This window comes from Carcharhinus amblyrhynchos, chromosome 4 (genome assembly GCF_965287045.1).
Source record: "Carcharhinus amblyrhynchos chromosome 4, sCarAmb.v2.hapA, whole genome shotgun sequence".
NCBI classification, from domain to species: domain Eukaryota; kingdom Metazoa; phylum Chordata; class Chondrichthyes; order Carcharhiniformes; family Carcharhinidae; genus Carcharhinus; species Carcharhinus amblyrhynchos.
Window position 1 is genome coordinate 46,780,283 of NC_137327.1, and position 12,494 is coordinate 46,792,776.

At 40.9% G+C, this 12,494-nt stretch overlaps 1 protein-coding gene across 3 annotated transcripts in view; it reads left to right on the forward strand.

Moving 5' to 3' along the window:
* zdhhc1 (zDHHC palmitoyltransferase 1) overlaps window positions 1–6,008 on the forward strand; it is an 81,915-nt gene extending 75,907 nt beyond the window's left edge. For all 3 annotated transcript variants that reach the window (XM_080187093.1, XM_080187091.1, XM_080187094.1), the window contains exon 11: window positions 4,750–6,008. In XM_080187093.1, the coding sequence (XP_080043219.1) occupies window positions 4,750–5,258 (509 nt within the window). In that variant the 3' untranslated portion in view covers window positions 5,259–6,008. The remainder of the gene's footprint in view (window positions 1–4,749) is intronic.
* The last annotated feature ends 6,486 nt before the right edge of the window (window positions 6,009–12,494 follow it).

Genomic DNA, 12,494 nt, shown 5'->3' on the forward strand with positions numbered 1-12,494 from the left:
CTATCCTGTATTTAGAATTGTTTTTGGTGAGATTGCCCCCTTAGTGACCAAATTGTGATAAACATGGAAAAATCAAGCTAACTTGAGCTTATGACACTTTTGAAACTTGCCTTGTTCCATGTTCATTTTTTGGTTGCACTACTTGTTTAATCTTAACCTTGTAGTCAAGTTAACATTTAAAAGCAATTCAAGACATTGGGCGGGATTTTATAGTCTTGCTCGTCTGGGAACCATAAAATCCTGCCCGAGGTCAACGGGCCTTTCCATTGGTCCACCCTTCGCCTGCTCCAATTTGCATGGCAGGCGGGGCGCTAAAATTCTGGCCATTATATTCAAAGTAAACCTTTGTCCTGTGCAACATATTTTACATAAATTCAAGAAAAGCTAAACATAATTAAGATCACTCAAATGGCTGCATAAGACTAGATGACGTTATAAATACATATGCTAATAAATGCCAAAATCAGAACTGCCAAAGTTTGCTTTCAATATATGTGCTCCAATTGTTTTTGGGGAAACTGTGCCTATGAAGATTGTCTGTCTGCTTTATTATCCCATTATCCCCTTTATTATTCTCATTATGCATATCTGATGCATTATGGGTATATCTCACAGCACAAGATCATAAATGCAACAATCCTTCCTCTCAAAAGCAGAGTCCCCAAGTTTGTTTGCACCATCAACAGAGATGGCTTCATTAGCTCAGGCACATCCACAGGATGGAAGACAATGACTAGAAATTTCCACTCCAGTTATTTTTGAACAGGTTTGGTGACTGGAGCAGAAAAGCACAAGAGGCCCAAATTGAGTTTGACATCAACAGGAAGGATCCATTTTGTTCAGGAAAATGGATCCTTCCCATCCACTCTATCTAGGCCCCGCACAACATTGTACAAATCAAATAACTCAATCCCCTCTGTTTGAACCAAAATACTCCAGCTTTCCTTGTAGCTGCAATTTTCCAGTCCTGACAACATCCTTCTGAGGGTCTTGTATCGTCTTTAGTGCAAACACTTTGGGCGGAACGTTACCTTTTTTTGTGCAGTGTGGGGCAGCAGGTGGGAAAAGCCACTTTCTCCACCATATTGCTAGGAACTTGGTGCATAGAAGTTCAAGGGGCAGGTCCCAGTATATCACACTGGTAGGGGGGGCTCTGATTGAGCCTGCCTCATTAACAACTTAGTTTTTTTAAATACCAATATGGAACCCTCACACCTTCACTCAACCTTTTTAGCATAATCAAATGGACTTCTAATAACAAGGCACCATATAGGAACTCATTGATCATTAATTGTCTAGAAGCTCAGCTTTTCAAACAGAAAATCCTTTCTTGCCGACACTCCACTAGGTGGTGAATCCAAAATCAATCTTTTCCTTCTGCTTGGTATAGCTGCACCTGTTTTTGGTTGTCTTCCCCAAATCTCCCTATCTGACTGACTCTGAGTCAGTGTGCAATAAGACCAACTGTTTCCTCATCCTTCATGTCCAGATTTAGAACTTGCACATCTACTTTCAATAGTATTTGACCTGGGCCCTGCCACCCCCCTGCGACCCTGCACACCCCCCCGCCCCCACCAGGTCTCCAAGCAGATTTTGTATGAGGTATCATTCCCCTCCCCAGACTGCTTCATTTTACCTTGAATTAAAGGAGGTAGTTTAAAACATCTTCAAAAGTTTCACATTCATAACAGAATATGCCGTATGGAGAGGAGACAAAGATATACCACTGAACTGATAACTTTGGTCAAGTGCAACGTGATTTAAATCTTAAATCCACACAACCGGGAGGACTGAGGAAGGTAGGGAGCAACAATACATTCAACATAATAAGCAATCGATAGCGTAATCTAGAGACTCTCAAATATATGGAGGCTGAAATTGGTCTAGAGCAGAGTGAGTGATTGTGAAATTTAACAGTTCATGTTAACCAACCCAATGAGAAAGAAAGAGACAAGTGTCAATCTTGAATAACATTTTTGTTTCGGTCTTCATGGAGGAGGACGTGAATAATTTGCTGGGTGTTAGAGATGGAAAGGTGGTAGGACTGGAGGGTCTCAATGACATTATTGTTACTAGAGAGGCGGTGCTCGACAGACTGGAGGGGCTGATTGTGGACAAGTCCCCAGGACCGGATGGAATGCATCCGAGGGTTCGAGGGTTCTGAAAGAAATGGCGGAGGTGATAGTGGATGCCTTGGTGGTTATTTTCCAGACGTCGCTGGATTGCGGGGAAATGCCGGAAGATTGGAAAACGGCTAATGTTACGCCGTTGTTTAAGAAGGGTGCCAGGCAAAAGGCAGGGAATTATAGGCCGGTTAGTTTAACGTCTGTTGTAGGTAAAGTGTTAGAATCTATCATCAAGCAGGAAATAGCGAGGCATCTTGAGGGGAATTGCTTGATAGAGCAGACGCAGCACGGTTTTGTTAAGGGGAAGTCGTGACTGACAAACTTACTGGAGTTCTATGAGAGAGGGCGGGAAAGTGGAACTGAGCCACGACAGATCAGCCATGATCTTATTGAATGGCGGGGCAGGCTCGAAGGGCCAGATGGCCTACTCCTGCTCCTATTTCTTATGTTCTTATGTGCTTATGTGTCTAGGGCGGTGGATAAAGGACAGCCGGTGGATGTGGTCTTTCTTGATTTTCAGAAGGCATTTGACAAGGTACCTCACGAGGTTATTGCAGAAGGTTAGGGGACATGGAGTTGGGGGTAGGGTGTTAGCGTGGATAGAGGATTGGTTGTCAAATAGGAGGCAGAGAGTGGGGGTCAATGGGTGCTATTCGGATTGGCGGTTGGTGACTAGTGGAGTGCCCCAGGGGTCGGTGCTGGGGCCTCAGCTATTTACCATTTATATAGATGATCTGGAGGAGGGAACCAAGTGTATGGTGTCGAAATTTGCTGATGACACCAAGATTGGTGGAACGGCAAATTGCGCGGAGGGTGTGGAGAGTCTGCAGAAGGATCTAGATAGGCTGGGCGAATGGGCCAGGAACTGGCAAATGGAATTTAATGTCAGCAAGTGCGAGGTGGTCCACTTTGGTAGGAATAATGGTAGGAAGGATTATTACTTACGTGGTGAAAAACTGCAGCAGGCGACGGTGCAGAGGGACCTCGGGGTCCTTGTGCATGAGTCGCAAAAACCCAGCTTGCAGGTGCAGCAAGTGGTCAGGAAGGCGAATGGGATGCTGGCCTTCATAGCGAGGGGGATTGAATATAAAAGTAGGGAGGTCTTGCTGCGGCTGTATAGGGCATTGGTGAGGCCGCAGCTGGAGTACTGTATGCAGTTTTGGGCGCCGTACTTACGCAAGGATATTTTGGCCTTGGAGGGAGTGCAGAGGAGGTTTACTAGGCTGATGCCGGAGTTGAGGGGGTTGAGCTATGAGGAGAGGCTGAATAAACTAGGCTTGTACTCATTAGAGTTTAGAAGAATGAGGGGAGATCTCATTGAGACATATAAGATGATGAATGGGATGGATAGGATAGAGGTGGAGAGACTCTTCCTGCTCAGAAAGGACAGTAGGACTAGGGGGCACAGCCTCAGGATAAAGGGGGGGCGGTTTAGAACGGAGTTGAGGAAGAACTTCTTCACTCAAAGGGTGGTGAATCTCTGGAATTCTCTGCCCATTGAAGTGGTGGAGGCTGCCTCGCTAAATATTTTTAAGACGCGGGTTGATGGGTTTTTGATAAGAGAGGGGATTAAGGGTTATGGGGAGAGGGCGGGAATGTGGAACTGAGCCACGACAGATCAGCCATGATCTTATTGAATGGCGGGGCAGGCTCGAAGGGCTAGATGGCCTACTCCTGCTCCTATTTCTTATGTTCAATCAGACTCAGTTTCATTCCTTTGTTTTACATTATATGTGTGTGGGGGTGGGGGAGGGGTGTCCCTCTCTATTATGGCAGACAAACAAGACTTAATTGCCCAAATTAATAAAAGGTAAAATAGCTTTGAAGAGTGAGCTGGATGATAGTTAATTGCTGCTATAGATTGCAAGTTTGATGATACAAGTTCACAATGAAATAATAGAAAATTTATGAAATTGAGCAGTTTATGCAAGATTGAGTTGGTACTATTTTCTTCTGGTGTTTCAGTTTTTTTGTTTTGCCGTTATTCCCCAAATGTTTGCCTGTAATCGCATCTCCTGTTTCCTACCTCTACCTCTGGAGCCTTTTGAGCTGAGAGGGGAATAAAGTTGAAGAAAGACTTTTCTACAACCTAACTTCAGTGCATATCCAAGTTCAGATGACAATGGTAACTACGGGGAGGTTAGATATAAAAATTGAATTTCATGAGCCTGACCAGGAAACGGAAAGCAAAACAGCTGCGAGACTGAGCATGGTGGCACAATGGTTAGGACTACTGCCTCAGCACCACGGACCTGGGTTCAAATCTTGGCTTGGGTCAGTGTGTGGAGTTTGCACCTTCTCCCTGTGTCTGCTTGGGTTTCCTCTGGATGATCCAGTTTCCCTCCATACTCGAAAGATGTGCTGGTTAGGTGCATTGACCCGAATAGGTGCTGAAGTGTGGTGACTAGGGGATTTTCACAGTAACTTAATTGCAGTGTGAATGTAAGCCTAATGTGATTAATAAATAAACTATAACTTTAGAACAGTTCCAAATATTCAAAGTTTCATATCATTTATCTGTGCAGTCATTTAGCATTTTAAGAACTACAGTAATAAGTACAGTTTCTGTAATGACTAGTGTTACTTTAATTATATAACTCCACTTTCTTGTTTCATCCCACAGATCATGCTGTTGCTTTCCAGAGTGCAATGATCCCCGTCCCAGCTTTCCCACCAAGGGCTACTCTACCTCCCTTAATGCTAAATGGCATTAACCATGTGCAGGCCGCAGGCCCTCCAGCTGAGTATCATTCTGATTCTGCAGAGTCCATGGATGAAATCCCAGTGATCCAGACAAGACTTGGCAGTGCAGCAATGGTTGACTACACCAACACAATCCTTCACAGCACAATGAGCAGCCTTGGAAATTCCCTTCAGAGTCTGATTCCCAAACCACAGCACCATGGTGAAGGACCAAAGCCATTCTCTCCAGTGCAACCAAACATTAGGAAGAACTCTAAAAGATTTGCGAGCTTGGAATTACCAGAACTATTGCAAAGTCCTCGAGCTAAAATAGACCATTCTGAGTCTGGAAAAAGGAAGGTGTCCTGTAAAAAGTACCCAGATTTGCCTGTGTTCTTTCTCCATACCAGGGATAACTTGGACTCAAGAACAAACACAACATCAGCGTGAATCTTAGGACCTACTTTTAATTATTGAAATGCTCAATTGCTTTCAACCCATAAGTATTAAAACTGGGCTCCTAGCCATCATCCATTTTTGGGGAATGAAGAAAGTGAGCTGATTGGCAGCCACAAGAAGAGGTACTTGATGCTAAGAGTTTCTATCCAGAGGTCATCTATTGTGGCTTAACTTTTGGCACATCATTGGATTTGAACATTTAATCAGTATTTTTTCCTTTTTTATATATACATATATAAATGAGGGTTGATATGTTCTGTGAAAATATCCCTCTTACAGAGGTTTTAGTATATTTTTGTTTTGTTATTTTTATATAAATTCTCTTTGGCATTAAATATAAATCATTAGGCCAATCCAGAAATGAAACTATGTTTCTCAGGGACAGTTTCAATGCAATGTTTTGGACATGTTACATCAATTTTTTAAAAATTCTGGCTACCATTTAATTTATGTAATTTTGTGTGATGGGAGGCTGTAACAATCTGGAAAAAGTTTATAAACTTGTAATTTAATGGAGATCCTTTAAATAGATTTTCCTGGAAACATATAATTTGCTGTTTGTGGCCTTAAAATTCTTTTACAGGTAATCTGATATTAAACTTTCATTGTGTCCGGTTTGTTAAAATGTTACTCGATGGTTTATTCTCTTAAGTGCCAGTCACCCTACAGATGTAATTTCTGTTTAATCTTTTCAAGACCACAGTACTATTTCTGTACTGAAATAAAGCACTTTAAGTTGCATAGTTTTTAAAAGTTTATTCAGATATTACTATCGGATATCTGCATTACTGAAATGGTATATTACAGATTTTCACAACATGGATTGCACCTACTGTCTTCCTGTATGTTTTCTGCAGTGTATGAAATTAATTATTGAGAAGACTGAAGAAATTGACTTCAGTTCTGCCACAAACATAGTCAAAAGTCCCTTTCCCTGGCAGCTGCTTGAGACCGAGCCAGACTGTTCACAACCTTGTTGTCCTATTTGATTCTCAGCTGAGCTGATCCCATATTCTGTCCATCAACAGGACTGTCTACTTCTGTCTCCGTAATGTGGCCAGTCTCCACAGTTGCTTCATCTCATCTACTGCTGAACTCCTGAAAGCCCTTATTGCCACTAGCTTCAAACATCCCACTGTTCTGGCCAGTTTCTTACTTTGCAGCTGTCATAAACTTAAGCTTATCCAAAACACTGCCTCTATTTTAGCATGTACAACACCTCGTTTCCCCATCACCCCTATACTAGCTGATCTTCATTGAATGCACAATTGGCAAAACCTTGATCTTAAAATTCTTAGCCTTGAGTTCAAATCCCTCCATGGCTTTGTTCCCCTCTATCTCTACATTCTCCTCCAACCTGTCAACTTTCACTATTTCTGTGATCCTCCGATTCTTGCCTCTTTCAAATCCCTGATTTTCATCATCGTTCTGCCAATGTTTGCCATGCCTTCAGTTACATAGACATTAAGCTCTGGAATTCCTTCCCTAAAACTCTTCATCTTGCTTTCTTCCTTTAAGAAATTCCTTAAAACCAACCCCTTTGACCAAGGTTTTGGTTACCTATCTGAATATCTTTGTCAAACTTTTGTGTGATTACAGTCCGGTGAAGTGTCTTGGCACATTTTATTATGCAAAATTGCCGAGGAGAAGTCATCAGCTTCCACACAGCAAGTGAGAAAGGCAAAACAGAAATAAAGTTAGCCTGCCTGTCCATTGCTGTATACCATTGGTAAAAATATAGTTAATGCCCCATCATGTTTGGATAGTTCTTATGATGTGGAGATGCCAGCGTTGGACTGGGGTAAGCACAGTAAGAAATCTCACAACACCAGGTTAAAGTCCGACAGGTTTATTTGGCACTAGCTTTCAGAGTCTCAGGCTCCTTCGCCTGAGCCTGAGATTCCAAAAGCTAATGCCAAATAAACATGTTGGACTTTAACCTGGTGGATAGTTGTTGGCATGAAAGATTTGAAAGAATTATATGCATAGGATTACAGAGGATATGTGGCACAGAAGCAGGCCATTTGGCTCAGTCAATCCATGCCAGTGTTTCTGCTCCATTTGTATCTTCTCCTGATTTTTCTAATATAAATCTACTATCGTAACCATGTATTCCCTTCTCCCTCGTTTGCTTGTCTAGTTTTCCCTTAAATATATTTACACATCACTGTGGTAAGGGAGGCCCATGTTCTTTCCACTCTTTGGGGATTTTACTGAATCCCCCTCTGAATGTTTTGATGACAATCTTATATTGATGACCTGTAGTAATGCTCTTCCCCACAACAGGAAACATTCCTCACACCTCAGCAATTTTTTTAAGAGAAAAAAGACCCAGCTTTTCAATCCTTTCCTGATATGGATACTCACCCATTTCTGGTATCATCCTTATAAACTTTCTCTGTCCTTTTTATAATGTATCTCATGACTCCTCATCAAGAGTACTGCGCAAGTTTATTAACATTTTTATGGAGCTGGCTTTAAACTCAATTGCAAGTAAGGTACAATTGAAAAGAGATATCTCGTTGCATGGATAATTTGAATCGTCTAGTAAAAATGATTTATAAATGAGTACTTCTTAATTGCAGTAACACTGAAAGTAACGGGCAACAGGATTACAAGTTCCTTATTCAATCTAAAATTGAGTCAATTTTCAGAATGTTTTCTGACATTCTGGGATATGTTTTAATTTCATGTTCTCAGCTGCTATTTTGAGTTTCCAAATTCAACAATGAGCTATTGAATCCCCCATGCGACTGAATAGTTTGTTGTCACTCACAATCAAGGGTCACACGTGAGGATTGGACCACTTCATCAGAGCAAAACCTGAGCAGCATCTTACTAGTCAAGAAGTCAAACGTCTACAGAAAAAAATTGGAGGTGAGAATGGACCATGTACTTTCTTTGTACTGACAATATCCTTGGATAATGAATGTTCTTTGGGCAATGTAATTATGAAAAATAATGCTAAATAATATAGCAAAACAGCACAGTGTAGACTGAGTTTTTAATACTGAGCATAAACAGACCAATACTTTGCTTAATCCTAAATTGTTCAGCTTAGACGACAATCATGCTGTACCTGAAATACTATCAGCCATCAAACCAAACTTAGAACTGATGACAGCTTATTTCCAAACTTTAAATCTGTATTTTCTCTTTTAATTGTGGGCCAACCTGCTACGCAGTTCAAAATGTGTTTTTAAAACCTAGCATTAGAGGTTGTTAATGATAGTGAACACAGCATTTTGGTATGGCATTCTAGGGACAATGATTTAATTGGTCCTGACATCCTCCTGTCTCGCCTTCCATCTGATCCTCCCAAACACCAGTAAAATAGAGAATTGAAATGCTATTTGTGGGAAGTGGCCAGACTGAATTATGCTGAACGCAAGAGCTCTTAAGCAGGGTACTTGTGCCAGCTTATTTAAAAATCCTAGACTGCCATTGATACCTTATGGAAATGGCAGGTTGGCATGAGAAGATGCAGAGGTAACGAACATAAAACTTCCCCAAACTGAGCTTGTACAGTTTGCAGAATATCCCAGCATGTATTAAGGTAGTTCTGATTTGCTGCAGCATGGTGTGTCACCTCATCCTTACAAGATGAGTGTAGTATTTTTAATACTGGCTTTTTTAAAATCAGTTGCAAGATGCAGGGATTCATTGACACTGACACTGATTTCTTAACACAAAATAATGTATATTTGCTTATTAACTCAGGTGTTAAAGATTGTTATCTCCATTTGAAGAGTAGAGTTCTTTTGACCGGTCAATACAAAGTTCCACAATACATATGAGTCAAGTCTATATGTTGCATTTTCAAGTTGATGTGGCTGTCTCCAGTAAGCTTTATAAAGTTGAGTAACTGGGTCATAAATTCCTTGCTATTTCTGTGGTCATCTTGCTACTACCTTGGTAACAACAGTTTTTGGCCCTTTGTTGTGAGCAATCAAGTGGTGTGTCTAAATTGCTGGTGGATAAGGCTGCATGATTTTTAATGCAGACATTATGTAAGCTCTAAACCTTGCATGATTTAGGAGCTGTTGGCAGCAGCTCCACACTTATGATCATGAAGGAACTCTTTGCTGAATCTATTTGATCATCCACCTAGTTTTGGTTAGCTTTATATACATAGATGCAGCACCACAGCCAAATTCAACTAATTCATCATTTTGATATGAAAATGCACCAGCTATATTACATAATTAATTGCGGATCTTGTTTGACACTAGCATAAAATCAGTAATTTATAAACTCCTCACATTTCTTTAAGGTTCCTTGCATTTTTTGATACACATTGTTGTGGAGTTAAGCACTAGTTGAAACATAATGGGGCAAATCTTCCCACCACGGGAATTGGGGTGGACGAAGGGCAGACTGTGGAAAGGTCTATTGATCTCAGGCAGCATTCTCCTGTTTTTGAGGCAAGCGCAGCCAGAAAATCCCGCCCAATTGCCGGTGCTCATAAAATTCCGCCCGAGGCCAACTGAGAATTCCATTCTGCAAGCCATGCCCGCTCCAATTCTGGGGTGGATGTGGCAGTAAAATTCCGGCCAATGTCTCTAATGGTTGTTCTGTTATACAAAGTTGCCAGTAGAGACAGTAATTACATATGATGGAAGCTTGAAATTATAAAATGGAAATTGCTACAATTACAAAATAGGCTGATCGGTATCTGAAAAATTAAGGTAGGTTTGACATTTTGTGGGTCACACCTGTAATAGATGGCATTGTGGTAATGTCACTGGATGAATAATCTAGAGCTGAATACTCTGGGCTTAAAATCCCACCACAGCATCTGGTGGAATTGAACCCATTCTCAGTAATAGTGACCATGAAACTATCGCCTTGTTTAAAAAAAAAAGTCTGGGTCACTAGAATCCATAGAAGTCCTGTAGTGCAGAAAGAGGTCATTCAGCCCATCAAGACTACAATCCCACCCAGGCCCTATTCCCATAACCCACATATTTACCCTGCTAATATTCCCTGATACTAGAGTCAATTTAGCATGGCCAATCAACCCAACCTGCACATCTCTGGACCGCGGAAGGGAATAGGAGCACCTGGAGGAAACCCACCCTTTAGGGAAGAAAATTTGCCGTCTTTACCCAATCTGGCCCACGTGCATTTCCAAACAGCAAGGTGGTTGACTCTAACTACCCTCTGAAATAGCCTAACAAGCCATCCAGTTCAAGGGCAATTAAGGATGGGCAACAAATGCCAATATTCTATATTACCTGAGATTTGTTTTGCTTGGTAAGTTGCATGCTTTGATAATGCATTGGATTGGGTTGCAAAATTAAGTTCCCACAACATGACTGGGCCTCAGTCGATAAGATTATTTCAACTGTGATCCATTTCTTTTTTCATTTCCTACGCTCTCTTTTAATTTGGTTTTATAGTTATGACAAAGTATTTTACAGCACAGAAATAGAATTTTCAACCTAACTTGTCCATGCTGATGTCTATGCTCCACATAACCCTCCCTCCCATTTTCATTCCATCAACTTACCCTTCCTCCCATCTTTATCCAGCTTCCCCTTAAAAGCAGTTATGACATTTTCCAATTCCATTTCCTACTTCAGCTATCCAGTTAATTCTCTCAATGAGACTGCAATTTTCAGTCACCAAATGCTGAATTAAGGGCAGTGTTATGCCGTGGGCCTATGTCCACTATAATGTCTGAAAATTGCTTGATTTTAAATTGAGCAGTTTCATTTAAATAAGGATTCCTTTAAAGGTTAGATGACAGTTGATGATCAGACTGATTTATTACAAGGTATATTCTCTAATGCTGGAGAGCTGCACCACTTTGCTGTACGCTGTGATGTGCATATTGCAATAAATACCGGGGAGCTGTCATAATCGCTCACATAGTGATTTTCTGAATTAGAACCAACATCCTCTTTGGGAGGAAGGAAAAGAAATTTAGTAAGCTGGTTATCAAGCCTAATTACTAGTGGATTGTTACAGAGAAACATCTCCTGGGCTGAAAGCAGATCACAGCCTGTGCTGCTGTTCATGGAGACATGAGTATAATAAAATCCAAAAAACTACAATGAGTTTAAACAATTATTTATACTTAACTGATTTAAGCTATATTGACATGTGAAAGAGACCTCTCTCTTAATTTGATCTTAATAGTAGTGACATAGTATTTTACACATAGAAACAGACCATTTGTTTCAAGTTGTCTATGCCTCTGTTTATGCTCCACACAACCCTACTTCCTCGTTCATCTCATCCCAGCATATCCCTCTTTCTTCCCCATGTGTTTATCCAACTTTCCCTTAAAGGCATCTATGCAATTTGCCTCAACTGTTTTAAGTTTTGCTGGGGCTAAATTCAATGATTTTGAAATTCTATCACCATCATGCCATCATATAAAGAGATATCATTCCATGTTCCATTCATTTAAGTTAGCTACGTGTAAAGATTTGCTTCTACTTTGTTTTCTCATTCACGTGCAATCCAACCCCAATTCCCAGTCACTGCATTGTACAATTCCAATTGTCTTCCCATACCTAGTTGTGCACTAAGGCAGATTTTCATTTGTTTCCAGAGCTAGTAATTCCCAGAACAGATCACTAGTCTATCACCAGGGGCTTGTAGCTTGAGGGGTGCCACTCCACATCGAGCATGGCTGACCAGGAGTCTCTCTTGCAATGGAGAGCAAGCCAATCTGAGACAGTAGACTCGCTTGGTGCTCTCCTGATGAGTATTTAATTTGACTGAACTCTGATGAGTTGTAGGATTCAGTGGAAACCACAGTGGGTACTTACGAAAAGGTCTGTCAAACTTTCACTGAAACATGAGGGTGGGGTTGATGCAGAGCTGGAGATGGATGAAAAATTGGCCTTGCTTTGGATTGTAGCAAGCACAGGCTTTCCTGAGAGAGAAAGTAGCAGGAGAAACCAAATTGTAACAATGGTGTAAAATGAAAACTGAACTTACTTTCCTTCTGTAACTTATTCTGTCCTAGAATCTGAGAACTATGAAGCTCTTCCCCTTCCTCACTCACTCCTGTAATCTTAAAAGTTTCTAAATCCCAAATTTAGCATCACTTAATCATCACTTCAGTTTTGTTTTGACTTCCAGGTACTTTTTCAACTTTGGTAGTTTCCTGCAATTAGGCCTTTGGCCCATTGCATTGATTTCTCAATTAAACCTATTTTTAAGAAAAAGTTACTCCAGCTAATGAGAGAGGGTGGATAAATCCTGAATAAA